Source organism: Chelonoidis abingdonii, chromosome 1, assembly GCF_003597395.2.
Source record: "Chelonoidis abingdonii isolate Lonesome George chromosome 1, CheloAbing_2.0, whole genome shotgun sequence".
Taxonomy (NCBI): Eukaryota; Metazoa; Chordata; order Testudines; family Testudinidae; genus Chelonoidis; species Chelonoidis abingdonii.
This window is the reverse complement of record NC_133769.1, coordinates 79,733,374-79,760,144: the sequence shown is the minus strand read 5'-3', so window position 1 is coordinate 79,760,144 and position 26,771 is coordinate 79,733,374. Positions and strand designations below refer to the sequence as shown.

The 26,771-nt window shown below is 37.9% G+C and overlaps 1 protein-coding gene across 2 annotated transcripts in view; it reads right to left on the bottom strand.

Moving 5' to 3' along the window:
• TMTC2 (transmembrane O-mannosyltransferase targeting cadherins 2) overlaps positions 1-26,771 on the bottom strand; it is a 374,316-nt gene that overhangs the window by 80,826 nt on the left and 266,719 nt on the right. For both annotated transcript variants that reach the window (XM_032777505.2, XM_075066793.1), the window contains 4 exons: positions 25,997-26,082; positions 24,683-24,867; positions 22,734-22,812; positions 8,589-8,710 (listed from right to left, as the gene is read on the bottom strand). In XM_032777505.2, coding sequence (XP_032633396.1) covers positions 8,589-8,710; positions 22,734-22,812; positions 24,683-24,867; positions 25,997-26,082 — 472 coding nt within the window. The remainder of the gene's footprint in view (positions 1-8,588; positions 8,711-22,733; positions 22,813-24,682; positions 24,868-25,996; positions 26,083-26,771) is intronic.

Here is a 26,771-nt window from a genome sequence, read left to right as displayed (position 1 = left end):
ATGTAAAAGGGAAACCAATACTTCACGTTTCTCCAAAGAGATTCACCGAAACATACAATTCCTAAACTACATCTTGCCTAATTTTATATTATTGGGCTGTTTCTTAAGCAAACTAACCACTATTTGTATTATTACAAATTGTGGGCATTTTGATGTGAGCAGAAATCCACTTGGGATATATAAAATTGAAACCTTCAATCTGGATCCATCTATGACCCCTAAGTAAGGTTCCTAGAAAGAGATTAGTGCATCCAACATCATTGCTTATCCAGTATAAGCAGATGCCAATTGACAGCCTTCAGTAGGCAAAAGCTTTAGGCTGAATGCCTACTGAACTCACACTAATGCAAAAATGGCCTTGCTTATGTATGATGCTTCCTTAGCATGTGTGCTGCCACTTTCTCCCTTTGAAAACTTTGTTCACACAATGCAAAGCAAATTACAGTACATGCTGAAGGCTGCACCTGGGCCTGTCATTTTTTGACAAAGAGACTCCATTAAATTTTATAAATGGAGTTCTGCAATTTGAAAGCCTTTCATAAGAATTATGTATTTCCTTGTGAAGAAGAAATAAATTACCTAAGTAAGACAAGAGCTCAGGTGCTTTGGCTGTTACCCCATGTTTTCCCAGTTGACTGATGAGGTCAGATCGGATGTTGCTTTCACCAGTATGTTTCTCGAACAATTTATCTAACTTAACATGCAAGATCTTAAGACAGCTTAAAAAATGCATAACATTCAGGTACTGCTGACCCAAATGGCTAAATTCTGTTTTGGAGAAATGAATAAATAAAATAAAATTAGGAACCTAAACACCAGCCAACAGGCTGCTTTCTAGTTATTCTACTAGCTGAGCTACTAATCATACCTTTCAACTGCTAAATTTAGCTGTTCTTATACAAATTCTGAAAAAACGTAACCTAGTGAGCATAATTTTTAGCTATGAGCATATAGCATTATCTGATGTATGAGTCACCAAATAATTGTGAGTGTTGATACTAGGTAAGAAGATCCAAATTCATTACATCATTCCTTTGGAGCACAATATTCAAGCATTTCAAGTTTTGTCAGTGTTTCTGCATGTACAGGAACACTACCTGTTTCTTCTTGGCATTTCCCATATCCCAGAAAAGGTATAAAGACATTACAAATATTTACACAATAGAGCAGCACAAGGAGCTTATAATTTTAGTGTAGGATTTCCCAAGAGCTCAGTGTTGGCCTATCTCTTCTTCCAAATAAGCCAATGAGAGCTTTACCATCTACCTCAAAGGGAGCAGAACTGAGCGCTTTGTGGTACACAGGTTTTGTGCTGAGTGAATTTCAACTTAGAACATAACTATTGAGTGAATATAATGGCATCCAAAAAACATATGAGGTTGTATCTATATATTCAGTGAATAACCACACATTGGTAAAGACTTAACAACCAGCTATAAAAACAAATGAGGGGTCTGAGCCTCATTTACACTTAAGCTTCTTTACACTATTCTATCAGTTTAAAGGGGCCTCAAAGTGGAAATAAATTGTATTTAAACTCTCTAAAATACAAATTGCTCCCACTTGAAGGCATCTTTGCACTCTAAGGCCTGGTCTACACTGGGGGGGATCGATTAAAGTTATGCAACTTCAGCTACATGAATAATATAGCTGAAGTTGACATACTTAGATCGACTTACGTGATGCCTTCACCCTGGTGAGTAGACTGCTGCCACTCCCCCGTCGACTCTGCCTGCGCCTCTCAGCGAGCTGGAGCACAAGAGTCGACGGGAGATTATTTGAGGGTCAATTTATTGCGTCTAGACTAGACAAATCGACCCCTCACTGGATTGATCGCTGCCTACCGATCCAGTGGGTAGTGTAGACATACCCTTAGAGAGAATGAAGTTGCTGTAGTACAAATGAGAATTAGACCTCAGATGTATTGTCACATATGAACAAATAAATAGACTTACATGAAATGTATTGAAAAGATCAATAAGTAAAATGTTTTTGAGGTCTACACAGTGCAACTTTAAATGTCCAGCTTTTATTACAACACAGACAGCGTCTTCTGAGTTCCACGGACATATCCTTGTAGATACTCTGACAGTAAGCTTTACTGAGAGTCATTTTGCCCAGGAATGCCACATTAACACTTCTATGAATGTAAGACAATTGTCTGTTTCATGAATAGTTGTTTTTTTAAAAGGTTTAAGCCATATCACTTTATTGCATGCACGGACATAACACATGCACTATTTGGGTAGGCTTAGAAAATAATTATTATTTCAGAGGTGCCTAAGGCCCAATCAGAGATTAGGACCCATTGTACTAAGCATTATAAACACTCACAAGACCTACACACAAAAATGATTACTCCTATATCAAAGAGTTCTTAAACAAAAAGCACAATTTAAACTTTTTCTAAAGAAACAGTAATATCAAAATAAGTAAACAAAATACTAGCGTGTAACACATTAAAATGTAGAAAGGTTTGCAACAATATTCATTTCTGGGGACGTGTGTAAATAATTAGACTTTATGTTGTGCTTCAAACTGAAGCTGGTATTTGCTGCTCTTTTGCAGAAACAGGTGGAAGTCTATAAATGGAATGGGTTAGCAGCTTCCAAATAACCTCATACTAAGCATATACAAAAACCAAGCAAATTAGCACAAGAAAAATTATAGAGCTTAGATTAGACTTTCTGCCTTCCATTGTTTATTTTATTGCTTGTAAAATGCAGGTTTAAAGTCCCTCTATGCAAACAGCCCTTCAAAACAGGAGTAATATTAGCCGCATGCAGATCTGAAGCTGCAAAAATCAACTTCAAATTAAATGAATTAATATCATTCATTCATCACACAGTTACCATAATTTTAAGTTTTACAGTACAGGATGAATTCTTATTTACCGTTTTTTACAGTTGTAAAAACAGGGTATATCATCCTGTGTTTCAGCAGGGCAAACCACTCAAAAAGGAACACATTCTGTTTAAAAATCTCTTTTCAGCAAGATCTGATGTCAGCTTTTAATTTCTATTGCACTTGAGATTTGAGTTTGATTCATATTCTACATCGTTGAAGGCAACTATGATAATTAGAAACTTGTTTCAGTGGACCGAGAAAAGGAACAAGACGCGGAGGTCATCGTCCCAAGTGGTCAAGAAGAGAACGGAGGATTATATTAACTTTTCACAGCTAAACAGGTATATTGGATAGAGCAGTAAAGTGGCTTTATTTTAAGGAGTCTTATAGGACTAATTATTGAAGAAATAAAAAGTATCAGGAAATCATAAAAGAAATCATAGGTTAAGAACATGCTCTCTGCATTTATATTTCATTAGTTGTGTTTCATCCGTTAGAGTCAAGTCCAGACAATATAAATGCATTTAATAACTCAGTACTCTAGCACACTACTTGAGTTTTACTCCTACGTTTATACAACTATGAATTGCTCCTACTGCAAATTGGGAAATCACAGCCTACAGCAATTAGCAGCAATTTGGCAAGTCTTAACAGACTGGGCATAGGTTACGTACTCCCCACAATCATAACAGTTGTTCACAAGAGGAAGATGAATCTAGAAGGTACAAGAAACTGGTTCAATAGCCAGGTTTGGCACTAGGGGAATAAATGAACCAAGTGTCAGTGCTGTTAGTAGGTGTTAATACTGGCAACAGACTTAAGGAGGGAGAAAAGCTGAGGTTAAAATTGGGCTATTTAAGTCATGAAATAAAACATTATTGAATCTGTGAACTTTATAGTTTTGATTTTATAACTAGGTTTATGTTGCACAATTGCCTTCGGCTGAGACCTAGAAGCTTGGCTGAGCATTTTATTTTTTATTTTTAGCTCCCTGGCCAAGGAAAGTTTTCTAGCTCAGTTATCATTTTCATTCTTCATCTCCTCTCACTCACTGCCCCATCTCTTCCTTGGAAAATAAGCTAACAGCCAAGTCGAACTTTTAATAGAAGCTTGTTTCAACATTTATTTTACTGTAGCTCAAAAAAAAAGTTGCAAAAAGTTTGGCTTTAAACAAACTATGACTGGTGTGACATAAAAGGAGAGACCCCAAAATGTCTCTCCTTAACATTTGAGAGAATCACCAAAGGCACTATAATAACTTCCTGCCTTTTTTCAGTCATCGGTGCAGTGTCCATTTCTATTCAATAGAGTTAAATAGCAAAGTTCAAATTAAGAATGAATCACAATGTGACTCTAACCCTGGCTTGGAGGGACGAGATGAGAGATTATTCCAGTTTCTATCTCCATTCAATCCCAGTGGAATCTCTAGAGACTTCGATCAAGCATGCCAGTTAGTGCCAGTCTTGAAAGAAGCCTTTGTGATGAAGATACCTCTGCTTGAAACTCCTTTCACAGATGCCATGGAACAACCATTGTGCTGTAAAACTGACCAAGGCTGAACCATCAACCTGGAGGTCAAAGGTTTCATATCCCACTGCCAATTTCCTGCTCCATTCAGCTCTCCTGAAAAAACTGATGACTGTAGAAAATTCAATAAAATATATTCTGCTCCTTTCCTATTTATTGGTCATAAATCATTCCCAATATTGAAATGTCAGTGACCAAACTTGAATAATTAAAAACAACAACAACAAACCACAACCACATATATGCCTTTCATATCCACTACCACATCATCATCTAAATAGTGTTGTGTTCTGAAGCACTATGTTAATTACATTCTGGAAGGGTAAAAAAACAAACAAACAAAAATATGCTCCTTTTGTGTCTTCTGTCTTATTTTTCTGTTAATGCACATTGATATCATAAGTACAGTAATGAATATATACAAAGAAGACGTGGCAGTAATAAAAGAAAAGATAATTTTAGGGCAATCTTAATCATTTTTGATGAAAATAGACAAACATGGAAGAGCGCGTGTGTGGGAAAAGGAGGGGTATTGCATTTCACTGGCCTATGGTTTAACATCATGATGTGGTGTCCAATACTCAGAGTTGTATAGAGATTCTTTTCAGTTCTGATAATGATATATATTCTTTCCTGAACCTGAAGGCAATGTCTGCTTCATATGTATCTTGTGTTTAAATTCCTTCAAGAAATGTAAACAGTTAAATTCTAATACAAATTTGTGTGGACATTTTCACCCTTCTCCATTCTCCCTCCAAATTAGGTGCATGTTATCAATTCAGAAACCTGAAATTATATAATAAAATTATTTCAGGACTAAAGGACAAATCTAAAATTTCCTGTAGCCAGTTCTCATAATCTGGAAATAATTGAGATGTTAAAAAAAATTATAGGATTATTTTTTATGGAAATGACAAGAAATCCCATAACAGATCACATATTCCATCTAATCAGCAATTAAGAATATATGTAAAATTAAATACAGAAAGAGGTGTCTGGGGTGCAAAAAATAGAGATCTGGATTCTAACTGAGAAAACCCTTCCTTCCCCTTCCACATGTTCTAGTAAAATAGAACTTCTGTGTCTCATAAAAATATTTCTTCAAGAAAAAAAAAGAGAATGAGGAAGAAAAAAAACCCTCTCATCATGCAAGCTTTCAAATATACTCCTCAGGTGCAAATAATGAAGTGGGCCAGAAGAGGAAGGTGAACAGGGAAATGTTATGATGTATTCCACTTGGAGTTTAATATTAAATAGATATATCCCAAAAGTGCATGTGTATGTCAGTATGTGAGAAATTTTAACTGGAATTGGGAATTAGAGTAGAAAATTATAGTTCCACAGGTTGAAACTGACAGACAGTGGGATAATGATCAGACTTCAACTATTATTCCATTGCAAACTGAAGGCTCAAATCTGTACTGGTTTTATTAAATCTTTTAATTGACAGCTTTTACTAACATTTGAAAATAGATGTTGAATTCACTTTAATTGTTGTTGTCACTTCCTTCTCTCATCTCAGTCCTTCTGTTCTAAACTTTTCTCATTGCAATTCATGTATTTTAAGCAAAAGTAAAGAAAGGATGGAGGATATGGTGGAGTTAAAGTATTTCTTCTACATTTCTTTCCTGTTACACTGTACACAAAAGTCCTTTGATGGAAGATTGTGTAGAAGAGGGGCCATAGTGAAGCTGAGACAAAGGAAGATGAAGGTGTTCAGAGGGAAGCCAAAGGATTGAGGAGCAGAACAAGGCAGAGCAACATACAGTATTGTCTTCACTGCAAACAATGTCACCATCCTCATCAATGGATGGGGAAAATTGATGGGGCCTGCTGTGAAAGAGAGACAGTCTCAATGGCAAGGGATGGAGACACTCGCCAAGGGACACTAGGTAGCTCCTCCCCCTGGGAGTCTCTGGCACCCATTGGCCAGCTGGGAGCGAGGGGTGCCGATTTGCCAGCACTCCCCAGTTCGGAGGATTTAGCTCAGAGCAGGAGCCAGATGAAATCTCTTTCAGCTCCATTCCAGCAAGGAAGATGTACATTTGTCCGACGGAAATGCTGATATATGGCTACAGGACACGAGGCAATGGATTGGTCAGGAATTGTGATACCATGCAGTGTGGTTGGGTGGGGAGAGCGATCAAGCTAGTTGCTGATGCTCCCTGTATCCAGTTTTCATTGTGGTAAAGGGAATAAAATGAACGGACCCCAGAGGTAAGAGACCTGGGATTTTGGGGATGGACTTTGGGCTCAAGTAATAGGGTGAAACCTTGTGGCCCTCACAGACAGAAGTCACACCCTATGGTCCTCATGGGCCCAGGTCCCCACACAAGTTCACCCTCTGTTCCCCTCATGGAGGAAGAGTTCCAGGACTCAGAGAGAATTGAATTCTGGGGTAAGCAGAGGAAGTTCTACCCCATGTTATAGGTTTTATGATAATAAGTCCTATAACCGCCTCACTGGAACCAATTCAATGCCTAATACAGGACAGTGTGGGTGATGGGTGGGTAGCAGTCCTCCCTTCTGTTACAATTTAATAAAAGTTGCAGCCTGCCACTAAATTCCATGCATATGTCTGTTCTCATTTTGCTGCTGTGTCCACATCAATAGGTGCTTTGTTAATTCGTGTTAGCTAAACCATGATAGCTGACTCGGGTTAAATTAGCAGTGAAGACAAGGCAACTCGGCTTTTAACTTGAGTGAGTAGCTTCGGTTAAAGCCTAGAGGGGAGTCTGGGGTTGAAAACGAGATGCTAACCCAAGCTAAAAGCCAAATTGCCATGTCTTCACTGCTATTTTAACCAGAGTTAAGAACACACTGTTTGGTGGTAGGTGGGTGAGTGGTTGTTGGTGATGGTGGTGGTGGTGGGGTATGTGTTTGTGTGTTTCAGTGAAGACATACCCACATGACAACTAGGGAAACAAAGGAGATATGCCAATGGAAGTGAAAGGCTGAAAGATAAAGAAGAGTATGGGAGAGAAGAAGGTTGTAAGTAGAAAATAGAGAGGGGGTGATCAGCACAGCAGAAAGAAATGGGAAGAAAATGGCAGATGCAAAAATGGGAGGAAGCATTAGAGACTAAGAAAAAAGGCAATCCATTATATAACTTCAAAATGTCCAGGGGACAGTTAGCTGCACACTACTGGTACAATGGGAGATCCAAATAGGGACTGTAATTCCCTTCTCTTCTGTGACTATCTTTGGGCACCTTATGCTGGAGCCATGAGCTCAGCTGTTTACAGATCTGAAAGTGAATTTGAGGAGGCAACATGAGCATGTTGAAAAAGTCTAGCAAAATCATGGTATGGCCAGCCCTGCACTAAGAATGTGAGAAGGGCAATGTAAGGCCTTTCCTTTGAAAGATGAGGCCCAGAAAATCATCATGGAAAAGCTACCATTAAAAGATGGAAGTGTGCAGGCTGAGTATAAGATAAGTAATTGAATGTTCTGGGTTACAGTCCCAGCTCTGCTACTGACGTGCTGTATGACTCGGCAAGACACTTCACCACTGAGGAATACCTCAGTTTCCCTTGTAAAATAAAGATAATGTTTTAATGTATCACATTATTGCACAGACCAACTGCTGTCTGTAAATGCTTTAGAATCCTCAGGTGAAAGGCGGTATGCAAACAAAGATATTTTAATATTAAAATAAGAACATTCACCATCTAAATCAACTATAATAAAGTAACTTAGGGCTTTGATCCCATGGAACTGCACTATGATACAATTTGAAACAGACTACATTAGTTCGCACAGGGAACTTTTAGTGCACCCCAGTAGGGTCAATACAGACCAATTAATGTGCAACACATTAGTACATTATAAAGATCATACTCCCGTACAATGCATTATCCCACTCTGTAGACAACCCCTTACTCTTAATGCATGTATCTTTCAGATGGATACAGTATTCTTTATTTCCTGTTATAAACTTGTATATGGTTACTGTGAGCTATACTACAGCTGCTGTGTTCCTCCTCAGAGGTGGCTGCATTTCGATAATGGGCAAAGGGTTAAAAAAATATATAGGTGACGTTTTACAGTATATTTAGTTCCTGAGTTGGAAGATACTATTGAAATACAAAGTATTTATTAATAGCATCATAATCAATTTCCAGACCAAGAATGTCACAAGGCCAGGTTATCCCTCTACCTCACTTCTTTTGGGAGCTCTAGTATTTACTCTCAGAAATGATGGATTAACTCACCGTTAGAGCAAGAAGTTTCCCGTATGTGAGATGTGCTGGGATGTGGTCAGTCTTGGATCGCAACGACTCCATGTACCAGTGTTCTGCTTCAGGCAGCTTGCTCAGTCTCATGTAGGCTTCTCCTATGAAGTAAAATGATAACTAGTCTGAGGACATAGGATTTTAATAGATTTATCATTTGAATTGCAAAAATAAAAAAAGTTCTACATTGTGACTGTTCCCCTATATATGAACGAAGACCTCTAAGACAATGCATTGCTTTCAATGCCGGCAAGTTAGAAAACAAACTAACTTTATGGACACCTTAGTGATGAAGGCAAAGAGGAATAGTCTTATTAAGGATGAAAGAACACAAATGAGATGAAAGTCTGGTTGGAAAGGAATTGAAAGTGGGAGTATCAATCAACATTCCCACAGTAACCAAATTAACATCACATCTGCTATGCAAAAGCTATTTCTTTTCAATCAATTCACATTACACAGCATGGAGTATCAGTAAAATACAGCATGAATTTGTGTTTAACCATAAACACATCAAAATCACACATGAGGATAAAAAAAACTGAGGTAGGTTAAGAAAAGTCCCCAAAGAAGGCTAGAATAATGAAGGAGGACATAGAAAAAAACCAAAACACAGCACAGCTGGTGAAGTCTGGTGCCCTGCAATCACTGTATAACATCACTAGTGCTCTAATCTGATTTGAACTTTGTAAGGACTATGGAAGCCAATATGTGAAAAAGGATCAAAATCTGATAAACTTCTCAAAGTAAAATCCTTTGCTCTGAAAGACTCAGACAGCAAAGGTACAAGGATAGTGGCAGAATGATGGCAATGACAGAAATGCACTTTGGGATAGCAATCTTGAAATTTTTGAAAATGCATTTAACGTAGTATAGAAGAAACAATTTGAAGGGAAAAATCAAACAATCTTGCAAAGCTAATCAGAAATAAGCAGGATCAAACAATTAATTAAAAAATGAAGTATGGCAGTTTTCAAAATACTACCACTCTGCATTTATATAGCACATTTTGAATGTGTTATAGACAGATTTAGTGAAATCCTGGCCCCACTGAAGTCCATGGCAAAAAGACTAATGGCTTCAATAGGGTCAAGATTGCACCTATTAACTAACAGACATTATTTTCTCCATACATATAACCTGTGATTTATCTAAGGCCACATGCTAATTCAACAGAATAAATGGGGTTAGACCTCAGGAGTTCCAACCCCATGCTCAGTCCAGTAACCTATGCTAACTCTCAGATGAATGGCATCAAATTATAATCTACTACATGCAAAACAGTATGATTACAGTTGCAAAGTTTAGCAGTCACAAGTTAAAAAATGACACAAGGCTGCCTCATCAACCTGAATTTGCACCTCCTTGTGCATATGCATTATGCTACAGCCTTTAATGACATAATCACATCTTATCTTTTATACTCCAAACTGTACTTGTCCGAGTCTTGGCTTTTCCCCATCCAAGTCCCAGTCTCCATTCCTCAGTTTTCTTATCCCTGTCCCAGTCTCCTTGCTTAGCACAGCCTCGTCTCACTCCTCTGAACTCCCCTGTCCTTAAGGCCCTCTCCTTCAACTCCAAGTCTCTTTGTCCAGCTTTTCACAGTTCCCTGACCTTCCTCCCATTCCTTGTCTCTTTCCCCACCCAGTCCCAGTTCTCCCACTCTCTCTACCACTCCAATCGGTCTTTCAGCATCCTGAACTCCAGTTGCCCACATTCTGAACTCCTTGTCCACGTTCCCTATCCTCACTGGCTACCAAACCCCATCTCTGTCCCTGGGCTTCTCCTCTAGTTACAGTGTTTCCCCCACCTCAGCTCCTTGTCCTCATCTCTTAGCCCAAGCAACACCACTACTTCCCCCTTGCACCACAGTTCCTCTTCTGATATATCTTTCCTCCTTCCTCACTACTTTACTGCCACATCATTAGCTCTAAGTCACAGTTTAATTGCCCAGTCAGTCCCAGGCTCCCCCCTACCAACTCCATCCCCCTCCCGGCTTCTCATTTTATCTCAGTTTCCTCCCCAACTACTGGTTCCCAGTCCCCACTGGTCATTTCCCTCCTCAACGTCAAGTTCCAATCTCCTTGCTCAGCCAGTCCCACTCTCCCTCCCCACCTCAACTCCCAGTCCTAGTTTCCCTCTCCCTCTCCCCAGACTTCCTATCCAAATGTACTCTGCTTCTCATCTGCAAGTCTTGTTCCCTCTGCATTCAAATTGGTCAGCTTCCTCTACATCCTGGGCCCCATAGGGCGTCATTGACAGCAGAGGAGAGACCTATTCCCTGTAGTCAATTTAGTCCTCTGACTTAGAGACCCAATCTCTAGTCCTCTGACTTAGAGACCCATTATGCCCTGCAGTAGCTCAAAGCTACGATTTCAAGAAAAGTCCTGCTTGGTCCCAGGCTGTAGTATGCCCAATGTGGATTGAACCTTCAGGGAATTTAGTTGCTAAAATCTAAGAAGTCTCTATTGAGGATGTGTAAACTGTGATATTTCAAAAAATTATAACTTAGTTCTATTTGGGCAGATTTGCACAGAGATGGAAAAAGGCATATCCCTGACACAAAGACCACTCCCACCCTCATAGTTTTCACGTCGCTGCTTCAAAGCATGAGGTGCTACAGCTATTCAAAGAACAGGCCACCAAAAATCAACATCAGCACGACACATTTTCTCTTGCCTCGTTCTCAGAAATGGCTGAGTTCTTTTAGCTGAGAATTCCCCATTCTTCCCCCAGAAAAGATCTGAGGCAGACACCTAGCATGGAAAATTTCAGCCTGAATGGTGATAGTTAGGCAAAATTATAAGCAATTGAAAATAGGGTCTTATAATTGGAAGTCAAGTATCAGAGGAGTAGCCATGTTAATCTGGATCTGTAAAAAGCAACAAAGAGTCCTGTGGCACCTTATAGACTAATAGATGTATTGGAGCATAAGCTTTTGTGGGTGAATATCCATTTCATCAGATGCATGACAATGCTAATGATAATTGGAAGTGACAGACAACATTAATGCGTGGTGCTGCCAGACTCATCTATAATAGTCTCATAGATCCAACAATGCACAGTATACTATTGAAACTTATGAAGAGACACAATTTTATCAAATATTTCTCAGGATGGATGCTAATATAAGGACCTGGAGAGCTAAACAGATGTGCTGGAAAGGCTGCTAGGCAGATTAAATTGAGGAAGGTTTTAGAAATCAAGTACTTCACAGCAAAACCTATTAAATGACCTTCTCCTGGAGGGTATTGTTGACTGTGCATCCAAAAATTCAACTCTGAATTTAGTAACCTAAATGTCAAAATGTCCACACAGAAAGCTTCCCTGAAGACTTTAAAATTGCTCTCCTTTGCTGGCCATATTCAAGCATTTCTATTGAAAGCTTGATTTCTGCCCGTAAAGCCCAGGTTCTAACTGTCTGTAATATAGCAGCTTTTGATTATGTGACTACAGCTGAAGGTCCATCAGGATTTCCTCTATAACTAGTTTTTTTGGAAGGATTTAGAGCCCTGCTATTAAAAAATCACTTCAGGTTAAGGATGTGATCAGGGTTTGTCCCAGATTGAGGGGGGAGGGGGAATATTGCAAAATTTCAGTTCAATCAATCTGGCCATATTCTTGGTTAAAGTTAAGTAAAACAAATAAAAGCTTCTATGGTTTCAGATGTTTTTCAACCATTCTACTGGATTAGACATATAGGGATTGGATTTTGCCATTTAGGATGATATTTTATATATATATCTGCACAGGGACAAAAAGTTTAAAAAAGAATTAGTGATATTTGACAGTTACTACTGTATATACGCACAAATGTTTGTAATGTGAATGATCTAATTTTCAGTAAATCCTTAATAAAGCACCCAGTGACATGAGATATGAAAGTAGCTGCAGAATACAAACTGGCTACTCCATTTACCTTCACACTATCAGCATTTAACACATTCATTTGTAAAGTGCTCATATCAAAAATAGAAATGGTGCCATATAACAAATTCAGTTTGAGAATGTATCTGGTCAAATCTATGCTGTTCAGTGAATTTATATCGCACTTTTACAAACTATATCACAAAGGCACAGGAGGAAATCTGTTATATATCACAATGTTTCAAAGAACCTCAGACACCATAAGGAGAACAAGTCAATGTACAGGAATCTAGGCCCCAGTTCAGCAAAAGCACTTAACCCTGTGCTTAAGTGTTTCTGTTGAATAGAAGCCACAGTGAGATACCAAGAGGAAGCTTTTGATGGTTCACCACAGGTACATGACCATCCAATATTTTGCAGGGCTAAATGAGTTCTCAGCAGTAACATTAATCTACAGATTCCTATCTTTAGTATTCTGTGGACTTGAAACCTGAAATTGGCGGAAGACACATCCAATGGGACTTCTAAAATAAGACATACCTCACCAACGTAAAGTTCAATTGGTGTGGGGAACGGATATAGGGGGACCCCACAATATTGGAATTATTCAACACATTTCAAATTTGGGGAGGAATTATTCACCTAATATTCTCTTTAGATTACCCAGCTTTAAAGGCAATCCCGCACTGGGAAGGGGATGGGATAGATGATCTCATTATTACACTGCAGCTGTAATTTACTTAGTATCTTGATATATGATGCTATATTTAAAGTGTTTTGTAGACTGTTTCACCAAGAACTCTTCTTATTTAATACTTTAGTACAAAGGAAAGCATAATGGATACAATGTATCCTTTAACTACATCTATGCCAACAAAAGCTTTGAAACTCAAAATTAGTTTATTCTGTATACTACACAAAACAGAGAAGAATCAATTGCAACACTTCTATTACCATCGCAAAAGCAGTCTAAGGTGTTTTCTTTTTATAAACACCAGAACCCTCGGGAATCTTACAATACAGGCACACATTTCAAAACTTCTCAGAAACAGGAAAACAACACTTAAATCATCACAGTGGAAAAGGTGTGAAACAATTCAAGACAAAACAATGATCAGTTAAAAAAACAAAGATAATAAGAAAAGAGTGATTAGTTATAAAAAGAAAAACAAAAGATTAGGTGGTTACAATGAGTTATCTTCTCTAGGAGGCAAATTTACCACTTTACACTGCAAAGGAGTGGATTGTGATATGGTTTATCACCCAGGAGGGGAAGAAAGGAGTTATGAATTTCCAACATGTCTCATATAGTGCAAAAGAACAAAACAGGGGACTATTTAGTGTGAACAGAAAGGCAAGCAGTGTTATGCAATTCTAGATTAGGATCACTACCTGTCTTTACTTCCGGTTTGTTGATAAACAAGACGGATTCACATATTGGATTATTTCTACTTTGGGCAGATATTAGAAAAAATCAAACATACCACAAATAATGTTGTTATATTTTCAGCACTAAGAAATCCTGAAATCTGAAGACCCCAAGCAAAGGCCATTTCCCGGAGGGGAACGTGTTGGATGTATTGATGAGCAGACTACTATAGAGCTGCCAATGTACCAGCATTATGCCTCTATAGATACCGTGTGCTTAGATTTTTTTTGTATTATTAGCATAGTATTTCTGGAGTACTGTGTCACTGAAGATACAAAAAGACAAATACAGATATATATTACCTACAGTCAGGACAGATGCATTGCAATCTGCTTCTTGGTATTATCAGGCAGTATTTTAAAAATGTTTGTAATATCCAAAAAAAACAAAAAACAAACAAACAAACAAAAACATGGCAAAACCTTGGTGTACAAAATCTCAGAGTACAGAATTACAAAACATAAACTTGGTTATTGCACTGACAAAAATGGAATTGAAAATAGAATAAAAGAAGATATATTTTATAAAATTATGTTGCACATGCTTAATAAGCATATTTACTACATGTTTTGCATCAACTGTACCGTATTATTACACCTTCACAGAACATATTGCAATGGCTTTTTCTGAGCTACTAGGGTATGCATGTAAACAATAAAGCTAAAAGCACTGTTATAGCTATGCTTAATAGTTATGTTTAATCTATAATGCAGCATGCACATTATTGTTAATAAGCATATTCTGCACACAGAGCTTCTCTGGAGCCATTGGTGCATGTGATCTTAATGTATATGAAGTATACTGTACACAGAACAAGCATATTTTTTTCTTTCATAGAAGAATCTCTTTGAAGACTTCTCAGAGCACACAGCATTTTATAAGCTTTTTTGCTGGAGGGGAGTCAATTATCCATTTATATGGATTTGACTGTGTTCTTATAGGCCACTTGCAGCCAATCACAATGGAAACTCAGATTTTTGGTTTAATTAGAATGAAAATCAACTTTAACAAAAAAATCCTACAGCTGGATGGAGAGGGATGAAAATAAAAAGCAAATGAATTTCAATAAAGAACAGGACAGTCCTTAAAGAAGTATAGTCCGAAAACCTCAGTGAAACAAGAAGTCATTGACAAACAACTCAGCTGAGATAGTTATTTGATTTTTAGTTTCAGACAGATGTGTCACCCACAGTCACTAAAGAGAGAACAAATGCAATGACTCAGCATTTGTAAATGAAAAGATAATTTGTCTCTTATACCTTTCATTTTATGTAAGTGTATAGTAAAAAAAATTAGCCATGGCTGAAGAGGTAAACATTGACATTGTGTCAACAGTGTATTTCTTTTCAAAGTGCTGTTGATAAAAGGACTTACCATTTTGATCATATATAATTGTTATACCAGTAGCCTAGTTTAGATATCAGATTATATTTCTGTCTGAAAATGTAATGGGTACACTCATTTTTAATCCACATTTCTTAGACGTTAAAATATTGAACTCGAAGACTCTTGGCCTTTCCAGAATACTGTGTGTATAAAAAAATTTAAAGGGTTTTACAGGAGAATAGAGATTGATTGTCCAAAGGAGAAGAAAAATGTGAACAAAAACCTTTGGAACTTGGAAAAAAAATGGTCTCAAATGTAGTAGCCACAACCCCCTTAGCAATTCACTTCTGTAATCTTTGTACTCAGTCTGAATAATTAGAATCCTAAAACAAAACAGCCAGAAGTTTCAATCAGCCCAAAGTTTCAGATTCAGCTTAGCATGAGCTGATATAAACGACAGTCACCTACTTGGGGGTGAGGTAGAAGAACAAGGGAGTAGGGGAGCACAACCTTTTCTTCATAATGGTAGCGAACTCCATTATTAGCACCTCTTTAATGTACAATCAAGTATTTGCATGAGGAGAAAAAAGGCCTCATGTTCAGTTTATATACATTTAAAGAAAATATATGTTTTGTAATGTACATTATTAAACAATTCCCAGTAAAACTTCATTAGAAGCATGCCCAATGTTTTGACCATTGAATCTGACATAAGTGCAGGGCATCATGTTTTTCATAGGTTATGGTGTGGGACACATATTGCACAGCTCAATCATGTCTGGCTCTTAAAAAATAAATCTAGCACAGCATGAACTGAACTGTAAGACTATACCAACAAAAGAGCCCTAAACAATATTTAAAAGCAATTCAATAAGAAAAGCATTTACTGGGAGTAAGGGGCAAAAGGGGAAGGAGTCTTAACAATATTAACAGGCTTGCACAAATAGCCACATCCACCCAAAAGAATAATCAAATAAAGTGATAGTTATGTTATAACCATCAACACAGAAACTCCTCTCTCTGTGCTAAATCTTCATATTGGTGATGTCAACCTCTATTTCTATTACAGATGTAAAATCTGGCTCCCCCACCTGTACTATACATGACTTCCACTGGTGTAAGACAGCTTGCTTTCTCTCCATGTGTAATGTAGCAGAGCAACAAGGAGAAATCATTTAACTTTCTAGAGACTGAAAGAAGAAAACTTGCCATGGATAGTAAACTTTCACCATGCACATGTGCTCAGCATCTGCACATGAGCAACATGTGTAGAGGCAAATTGGGAAGGCTGAGAAAGAGACTGAGTGGTAACTTCATTTATGAACAGCCTTCCAAGGGGAGCAGTGGGGTAAAAAAGCTAACTCACTTCAAGACCAAGCTTGATAAGTTTATGGAGGGGATGGTATGATGAGACTGCCTACAATGGCATGTAGCTGATTTGCAACTGCTAGTAACAAATATCCCCCAACAGCCAATGATGGGACACTAGATGGGGAGGATTTTGAGTTATGACAGAGAATTCTTTCCTGGGTGTCTGGCTGGTGGGTATTGCTCAAGGTCCAACTGCCTGCCATAGTTGGGGTCAGGAAGGAAGTTTCCCCTGGATCAGACTGGCAGAGATCCTGGGGGGTTTTGCATTATTCTGCAGCGTGGGCTGGGTCACTTGCAGGTTTAAACTAGTGTTAAATGGTGGATTCTCTGTAACTTGAAGTCTTTAAATAATGATTTGAGGACATCAGTAATTCAGCCAAAGGTTATGGATCTATTACAGGAGTGCGTGGGTGAGGTTCTGTGGCCTGTGATGAGCAGGAGGTCAGACTAGATCAGAGGTCGGCAACCTTTCAGAAGTGGTGTGCTGAGTCTTCATTTATTCACTCTAATTTAAGGTTTCAAGTGCCAGTAATACATTTTAACGTTTTTAGAAGGTCTCTTTCTGTCAGTCTATAATATATAACTAAACTATTGCTGTATGTAAAGTACATAAGGCTTTTAAAATGTTTAAGAAGCTTCATTAAAAATTAAACTAAAATGCAGAGCCCCCAGGACCGGTGGCCAGGACCTGGGCAGTGTGAGTGCCATTAAAAATCAGCTTGTGTGCTGCCTTCGGCATCCGGGCCATAGGTTGCCTACCTCTGGACTAGATGATCATGATAGTCCCTTCCAGCCTTAAAGTCCATAAGTCAACGAAAAAGTCACAAGTTCCACCAATGTCCCTCTTTTTCTGTTCCCCGCTTTCCCTCATAACCTGCACTGTGTACACTTACTATTCAGTGCACATAATATTGGATGTAAGTTACAAAGGAAGCTCTCTATCAAAAATGGTTATCAAGCTCAACAGAAATGCAGTTGAAAAATAGGCAGAAATGGATGAAGTGCAATTGCCATTCAATAAGTTGAACAACATTATCCATATATTTCTCTTTATCTCTCAATATTAACATAAAACTCCAACACTTCATCTCCCTCTCTTTCATACCACTAAACTGGCAGAAGTATGAATTACTGTAGCAGGTGGCCTGTGTGGTTTTAAAAGCAGTGTAATACAATCAACTGTATACTATCATATTTCCAGGAAAGCAAAAGACATCTAGACCCAAGCCTGATCCTTAAGCAACCCCAATATTGGCATTAAAGTGTTCAAGATCCCATGGGGACCATTATATCTTTTGACCTCAAGTCTTAATTGAAACTTTAAACAAAATATATTACCTATTTAATGCAGCTAAGCTGGACTCTGGCCTTTGTAGTGCGTGTTGTAATGCCAAGCAAAATTAACCTCTGTAACCTTAGTACATTCTTTTAAATTATATCAAAGATGAATGCCATGGAGAAAATTTACACCAAGCCAACCCCACACAGAATATTGAATAATTATTTTTATTCCAGTTTAAAGACTTTAATTTTATGTTTGTTTTGTGTTTTTCTTTTTAAGAAAAGAAAAATTAATATTTTTTTTCTTGGTACACAGCCAACAAAACATATGGTTTCCTTAGCTTGGTTGCTGCACACCTGGCAAAATAAATCACAGTGACAGAGTATGAAAATCTACACTGCGGCTTTTCATACATATGAACTTTGAACATCTGACGTGGGTCTCCAGGCCCTGCCTTTCATACCATGAGCAAAACACAACGCCAAATGGATAACTTGATCCTCTGGGTCAAAGATTCCCTTTTAATTTAAGAGACAAACTAGTTCCTAATTTTTAAAAAGCAAGAAGTCAAAGTGGCACATTGAAGGAATGAGTTACTGGCTTGCCAGAGTAAAAAAGCCAATGGGAGCAAGCACAGGAAAAGTACTGAAACACAAAACATGGAAAACAGGTGGTGCAAAGGTTTAACGTTGCTGGTGAGCTAATGCACTTGGTGATCTGGAGTTCAAATCCTAATACAGTATAAACTATGAGAGCCTCCTGTTTATACTCCTTTGAGTGTATATTGTATGGGGGGAATCTCTAGGAAAGCCCCATTAAATCCCTGGAATGATAGATGGAAATGGCTATTAAATCAGATGAAACATTTTCTCAAGTCAGACACTTGCATTTAAAGCTGTGTATCAAAGACAGCAAGCGGTTGAGGCTTAAATTTAATCACAAAATCAATTGGAAGGGATTGGCCTCACATCCTCTGTATTCTTGGATTATACATTCAGCTATGGAGATTCTTGGTCACACACAGATAGGGGAGGACTCTTCTTGCACATACTGAGGGCATTCCGGGGCTCTCTCCTCTTCCTCTGTAACACTGAGCAGATATCCACCATAAACTGGGTGAGCATAGCTCAAATTGTCGAATTCCTGTAGTTACAAGCAGGTGAGTTCTAGCAGACCTCACTCTCAACAGTCACCCTGTGTATACCTAATGGAAAAGTTTATTAACAGACAAAGCCTTGCAAGAAGTAGGCAGGCAAATTTATCTAAAATAATACATCCAAACAATAGCTATATAGCTAAAATGTTCATTCATTTAACTTTACATACAAAAACAGACAAACATCTCAGTGCCCAATTCATAAATAGGATCTGCAAGGTACATTCAATGGTAGGCTGGATATATTTAGTCTGTTGGCTCTAGCATTGCAATCTATCCAGAAATACTAAATTTAGGGAAAGTTATATTTGCTATTTAGCCCTGTAACAGCCTGGCACTGTTTGCAATCTTGTTAGCAGGCATTGATCCTTCTGAAAAAGTGTTAAGTGAGCTCTGTTGACGCTGAAGCAGGTGACTTTTTATTAAGGGAGCTGATCTGACTTGGGGGTAGCTCAGTGGTTTGAGCATTGGTCTGCTAAACTCAGGGTTATAAATTCAATTCTCAAGAGGGCCATTTAGGGATCTGGGGCAAAAAGATGTCTGGGGATTAGTCCTCCTGTGAGCAGGGGGTTGAACTAGATGACCTCCTGAGGTCCCTTCCAACCCTGATATTCTATGATTTAAAGGAGAGAGGATCTAGAGCATGGACAAAGCAACAAATGAAATAATCTTAGGAACAGGACTGAGCTGGTCTTTGTGTCATCTTTTTGCTTTGTTTGCTAATTAATCCAAATCCCAGGAAGAGCGTGAGCTTGTACATGTGGCAGAGGACTGTGCATATAAAACAAGTTGAGAAAGGCATCATAACCCTTACATATAGAAAGGGGGTAGGTAAAATATTTAGTCAAGAATCTATTTTACCCAAACCTTGGAATTATTTTCTATTTAAAAACAGCAGATTAGATCCTTATGAGGAGCAATGATTTCATAGGATCACTCTATTCAAAGAAAAAGGAAGAAAGGGCAACTCACCCATTTTATATTACATAATCTGTTTTACCACAAATAATTTTGACTATAATTTTGCAACTTTTGCTACTGGAAATCATATTTTTTTTCAAGATTTTGAAATTATACTTTTGCACACAAAAGGGGAATCAAACTTGCCAGGCTCTATCTAAATACTACAATCTGCCAAAGGTCTCTATAGGGCAATAATAATAAACAGATGTCTAATTCACAAAACAAAACTACGGCGGTTGATCAGTTTCATAGGATAATCAGTGCAGGCTGACAAATGAAACTGATGAACTGGTAATACAACCTAGACCATTTATCAACAAAAAATGAGTACAAAAGCAAGACTTTAGCCACTGATTTGATCAGATGAGATTCAGTATTCCAGAAAAGTGACAACAGTGAATAAAAATGCATTGCCAAAGTGAGTGTGGTTTACAAAGAAACAAAAACAAGTAATGCTATCACTATGGCAATACAAATATTTAATTCTCAATTTACACCCTTAACTGTTTTAAGACATAGACTTTAAAAAAGCACCAGATCAAACTGCAGTTTTAGAATAATGGTTTCATCATCAAATACTTAACGTATCTCGTTAAAGGGAGAAAAACTACACACACAAAACAAGTAACTTGGGGAGTGAGCATCAGAATCTTGATTCAATGAATGTGTTAAACTCCCATTAGTGTAAGTGGGAGTCATGTTCATTGACAGGAACACACACTGCACAGTATACATCGAAAGGTATTACTCTTAATATTCTGTCCAAATGAAAACTTATCTGATTCTACTGGACCATATTCATCTCTAAGAATGATTCTCCACTAGAGCTGTGCAAATAGATGTTTTTTTTTGGTTCACTGGTCATACCGAAAACAAACATAGAGTTGATCCAAAATGAAAATTTTAAACACGAAGTAATCTTAATCACGAAGTAAAAAACAAAAATAAAAAAAATAAGAAAAATAAAATTCAATGGTCCTTTCAGGTCAAAATGTTTCATTTTCAAGTTTTTATCATTTTTTAAATAAAATTGAAGTAAATTCAAAACAAAGTTGCTTCAAATAGAAAAAATAAACATTTTGAAACGTTCAAAACAAATGTTTATATTATTTTGGATTTAGTTAGTTTTTCTTTTACCAAAACAATTTGATGAATTTGCTAAATGTTTTGTTCAGCTTGAATCTACATTTTCTGGTGAAATAAGTATTGGTGAAAACTAAGCCCCACTGGATTCAGCACACCCACACACATTCACAGGGGATATAGTTCAAACTTACTCCCTTTCCTGGGGTTTTCCTTTATTGTTATTTTAAAAGAAAAATAATCCCAATCCCTGCTGACCTCTCTCTTGATCTTCGCTGTTCCTAGAGCTTTTTCTCTGACAATTACCCTAGTTCTCTTTACTTCAGAAACACACTCAAACCCTTTCTTATCTTAGATTGGATCTCACAGGACTCTCTGAACTCTACTATAATTCAGACATTAAGGTGAGTCAACAGAAACAGGTGCATTTCTGTGCAGCGTCCTACTTAAAGAATTTTGTATCTCTATGCAGGATCTTAGGACCTCCCTCCTGGTTATATTAGGTTTTAAATCAAGTGATTTATCCAACTCAAATTTCTATCACCTTATATTTATATTTTGAAAAACAAGAGAAAAAATAATTTAGCTTTTTAAGAAAAGAAACCAAAACTCACAATTTAATGCACTGAGGATGCCTTCAACATTTTGAAGGGCAGGTCAGCTGGACCCAGAGGGACTATTGGATTCTCTTACTGTAGACTTCACTTTACTCAATCTTTTCTCCACCCTTTGTTTGCCAGCAGGTTTAAAACAAATAAAAGGAAGCTCTTCTTCACGCAGTGCTCAGTCAACTTGTGGAACTCCTTATCTGAGGAGGTTGTGAAGGCTAGGACTATAAGAGCGTTTAAAAGAGAACTGGATAAATTCATCGAGGTTAAGTCCATTAATGGCTATTAGCCAGGATGGGTAAGGAATGGTGTCCCTAGACTCTGTTTGTCAGAGGGAGAGGATGAATGGCAGGAGACAGGTCACGTGATCATTACTTGTTAGGTTCACTCCCTCTGGGGCACCTGGCATTGGCCACTGTCGGTAGACAGGATACGGGGCTAGATGGACCTTTGGTCTGACCCAGTACGGCCGGTTCTTATGTTCACTCTTGATATAAAGCATCCAAATTGGATTGTGAGCCCACTGAGACATGCTATTTAATAATAAAATCTAAATATTCCTCATGTAATATTACATGATTTAGTGATTCACTACTTAATCCATTTTGTGTTGAGGTAAATGAAAACACTCCCATTGGCTACAATGGTAATTGAATGGGGGAAGGGAGGTGACTTAGTGAATGAAAAATTCCACTAGTCACACTAAAATAGTACACATGAAGCTTCTTAGCTATTAGGTAGCAGATTCTATACGTGGGCACCACTGCAATAAGTATGATGTGTATTTAAGAGCTGTGGGAACACTAAGAAAGAGACCCAGAATATACTTGTATAACCATCTACTGAGGTTTGTCAAGAAAATCTAGTGCTGTTACTTGAACTCTGAAATTGGAACCTACTTATGGTTAAGATCTGTTGGAGGAAATTAATTTGGTTTTATTAATTAACTGAATCACTTGAGCTCCAGTTGCATGACTAAGTACTCTAGTTTCACCCTGCCTCCTTGAGTGTCACTCTATAATATTAAAATTGCTCTTACCCATCATATTGTATAAGCTTTGTGGTGCAAACTGCCTTGGCATTTTCTGTATTGCTTCCTTGTAAACCATAAGGGCATCCTGAAACAGGAAAGAAAAACATTATTAAGGCATCATTTTCAATAGCACTTTTTCACATGTGAATTAGGTACTAGCTACCCTCCAAGAATGAAGAAAAGAAATACATATCTTTATTACCAATACACTAGGAAGATCAGATTCCTCATTTATAAAAGGATCAACAAGTGATGTGAAGTTCGTTAACACTAGACTGAATGATTTCCATTAGCATGTGTGTGTCTAGATACAGATTAAAAATTCCGTGGTCTGACAGTGCCCAGACTGATATCAGATTGTTGCAATAAGCACCCTAATAATAAAGTATCATTGCCTAGTATCACCTAACAATAGAATCCAGATCCTATTATCGAATCTTTGCTCCATGGGAAAGAACGTGGATAAAGAATGAAAGGAGGAGCACTCAGGAGTTGGGAAATGCCAAAATTAAGGTTCCTGTGTGCTCTTGTGCATATGCATGATGTGATACACTTGAATTTCATGATCGCATACTAATATTTCATTCAGCAGGCAGGCTGGAGATGTAAAGGGAATGAAGCCCAATAGTTATTTTAATTCTCACTGTTCAGTGTGACCTGTGCCTCATTCACTGCTCACAATCAAAACTTTACACTTATTGAGTAGTAAGAGTCCTTTGCAAAACATAACTGCATAACCCTGTAAAGTCCATTTTAGAAGGTAAGTACCCCAGGAAGAGACCTGTCATTTATTTAACCTTTGAAAACCATGCCCATCCATGGCTTTGTATAAACAACATAGCACTCTAAGTGCAGTCACAGCAGACCCATATAGTCTTATCTTTACAGATTGGTTAAAATGCAGATAAAAAATCTAATATATTAATCGCTGCCATTTGAGAGAGCTGAAAAAGGAAGCTAAATGTAGGGGACTCTGAACAGCATGTGTGTAGTTAATCGTAAGCAGCAGAGTTCATATGCTGCAGTCAGAAAAAGTTACACGGATCACAGTTCGTGCAACTACCATTCTGAAGTATGTTTGGCTGGACAGCATAACAAAAACAAACAAAAAACCCCCCATCCAACCAGGCCCTCAGTATAACTCCTATAGACAAAATACGTAACAGAGGTCTTCTCATCTGTATATATGATGGCTGCAATCTTTGCTGACTCACCAGTGGTGAACTACTGGGGACCTCCAGAGCTAAAAGCATGAGCTACCCAGATTGAGTTAAAGAGCCATGGACTCCCTATTTGGGACTGTAACAGATTCTCATCTTCTGCTATTCAGGCACAGAGGCCAACCTGTAATACACACTCCCCAGTGGCTTACAGATATACTTCAGCCATTTATGACAACAATCTCATGAAAGAGATCAAACTTCAGAAAGCAAAAAGTCCGAGATTTGACAAGTTTTCATTCTGGTTCTAACACTATCTTGCTATCAGGGGCGGCTCTAGACATTTTGCCGCCCCAAGCATGGAGGGTCCGCAGGTCCTGCGGCTTCAGCGGACCTCCCGCAGGCATGCCTGCAGAAGGTCCACCGAAGCCGTGGGACCAGAGGACCCTCTGCAGGCAAGCTGCCGAAGGCACCCTGCCTGCTGCCCTAGTGGCAACTGGCAGAGCACCCCTGGCGGATTGCCGCCCCGGCACATGCTTGGAGCGCTGGTGCCTGGAGCTGCCCCTGCTTGCTATGCTCTGCCTCTCTCTCAGTAAATTGTGGAGAATAATACTTTCCCACACCAACAGGGATTTGTACAGCTTAATCAATTAATATTTGTGTAGCACTTCGACATGGTTGATGAAAGGTGCTACTATTTATAAATTATGGGTATTATTTATTATAAGGACTTTTTTGTAGGGTTGGGAGGGGTAGTGTTGATGTTTGCATGGGAAGGGAAAATTTCATTCTCACCTCATAATGTCCTTGTTCATGAAAGAGTTTTCCTAAGTTATAAAGGCAACTGGTAACAGAGCTCTTGTGAGCATGAGGATCTTTCAAATTTTCATCAGGGATCTCTGAACACTTCAAAAATGTCCTCCTGGCTTCCTCAGTCTTTCCTTGAGTCATCAGGATAATACCAGTATTTAAATAGGCAGCTGTTCAGGGAATAAACAAATATTACATGTTTAGTGGGGTTCCACTATCTCATCATACCTGTTATCATTTTAAATCAATATATTCATGTCCAGAGAGTATAAAATCAGAAGGGACCACTGTGATCATTTAGTCTGACTTCCTGCACAACACAGGCCATAGAACTTCCCCTGAAAGTTGGCTGTTGCTTTCTTAGAAATATAATATTGGGCAGACTTTTTTTTTTTTTTAAGTAAAAGAAAATATGAGCCATCTTGCCTCCAAAACATACATAAATTAATACATTAAATCACAGGGATACCAAAATGACTCAACAACCTGCAATTAGAGTCTACTGGTATGGTACCGGAATCAGCCACTGGCAATAAAAACAAATCTTACTAGTGCATGACTGTCCCAATTAAGGAAAAGGCAAAAAAAGGAATTCCAAAAACCTTGTATTATTGACTCATCACATTCCTTAAAAATCAGAGACTGGCTGTCAGAAAACAATCATCAATGTCATAAATTTGAGCCAGCGTCCATGGCTCACTAGCCCATTCTTGTGAATGGTACAGGATTGTGCTATTGTTTTCAGTTCTGTAGCCCATTGTCTATCAGGGAGCAGATGTTGAACAACAAAGTGATTGTTTTGCAGCTCCCTGAAGAGTAAAATAATTTCTCCTTCTCATTTTAATATTGAGAACAAATTTCCTTAAATACAATTGTCCATATATGCATGACTTCTCATACTAAATGTGGTTGGTGGAATATTACTTTACAATATATCTAGGCTTGGAACAATCAGATTTTTGTTGATAAAGAAGGCTGTTTATTTTCTACGTGTGATGTTGAAAATTTGTTGTAATGGTTATAAAGCTTTAACATTTTGAATGTCAACATCTACTGTCATTAAATAATTGCTGTCTTAGCCCCCCATTATTTCCAGTAACTGTGAAAATTTAAAACAGATAAAAAATTGAAAAGCTGAAAAATAAAACACTGATATTATCCATTGAAATTATATATATATAAAAAAATTCTGCCAAGCCTAAATATAGTGCATGCTATCCTTCTCATTCTAGCTTTATAATAGTTCAGAGATGAGGGAAGAAAAGAAATGTAAAAAAAAATACCTACAGAATTACTTACAAGCTAATGTGGGTCTGCTACCAATTGCCAGTTTATAGTAATGTAGTGCTTCTGAAAACCTGCTGTTTTCCTGCAGCAGTAATCCTCTGTATTAGGGAGGAAAAAAAAAAGAAATTTACTGATAGATATAGAAATGTACTGTAGAGGACTACCTTAAAAGCAGAGCAGTGTTCTATCACTCCAGAGGAAACGAAAATATTAAAATCAAAACAAAGGTAACAAAAGGAAAATATACTGATTTGTATTTCAGAGAAGCAATAAATAAAGAAAATGCTTACTCGCAACTACTAACATTTCAGAGAGAAAATTATTATGGTTGAAAAAAATAGGATTAATTCATAGGTGTCAGGTGCATTCATATACCTTTGGCTACATGGTTACTAAAATGCAGCAGCATCAGCTTCCTAGGAAAAGGGTGATTCATTTATACATTCAAGAGCATGAAGATTTTTTAGGGCTAAATTTTTTGTAATGCAGATAGAGCTTGGTGAGCTATTTGCACTAAAGCTTTCATTTTTTCTTTTCATGACTGGAAAGCAGCTGAATGTTACAAATGTGTTTGTTATTCAAAATTTATCATCAACCACTTCATAAAAATATGTATTTCAGCCTACGGGTTTGTCTGAGCTATTTGGTTAGAATATTCATGATTGTGTGTGACTGGTCACCTAGCTCACATGATGCTGTTTCTACTCTGTGATTGGATGGCAACCTTTAGTAACAGTAGAAAGTATATTAAAGAGAAGGATGTGTGAATCCTTTAGGACTAACTTGC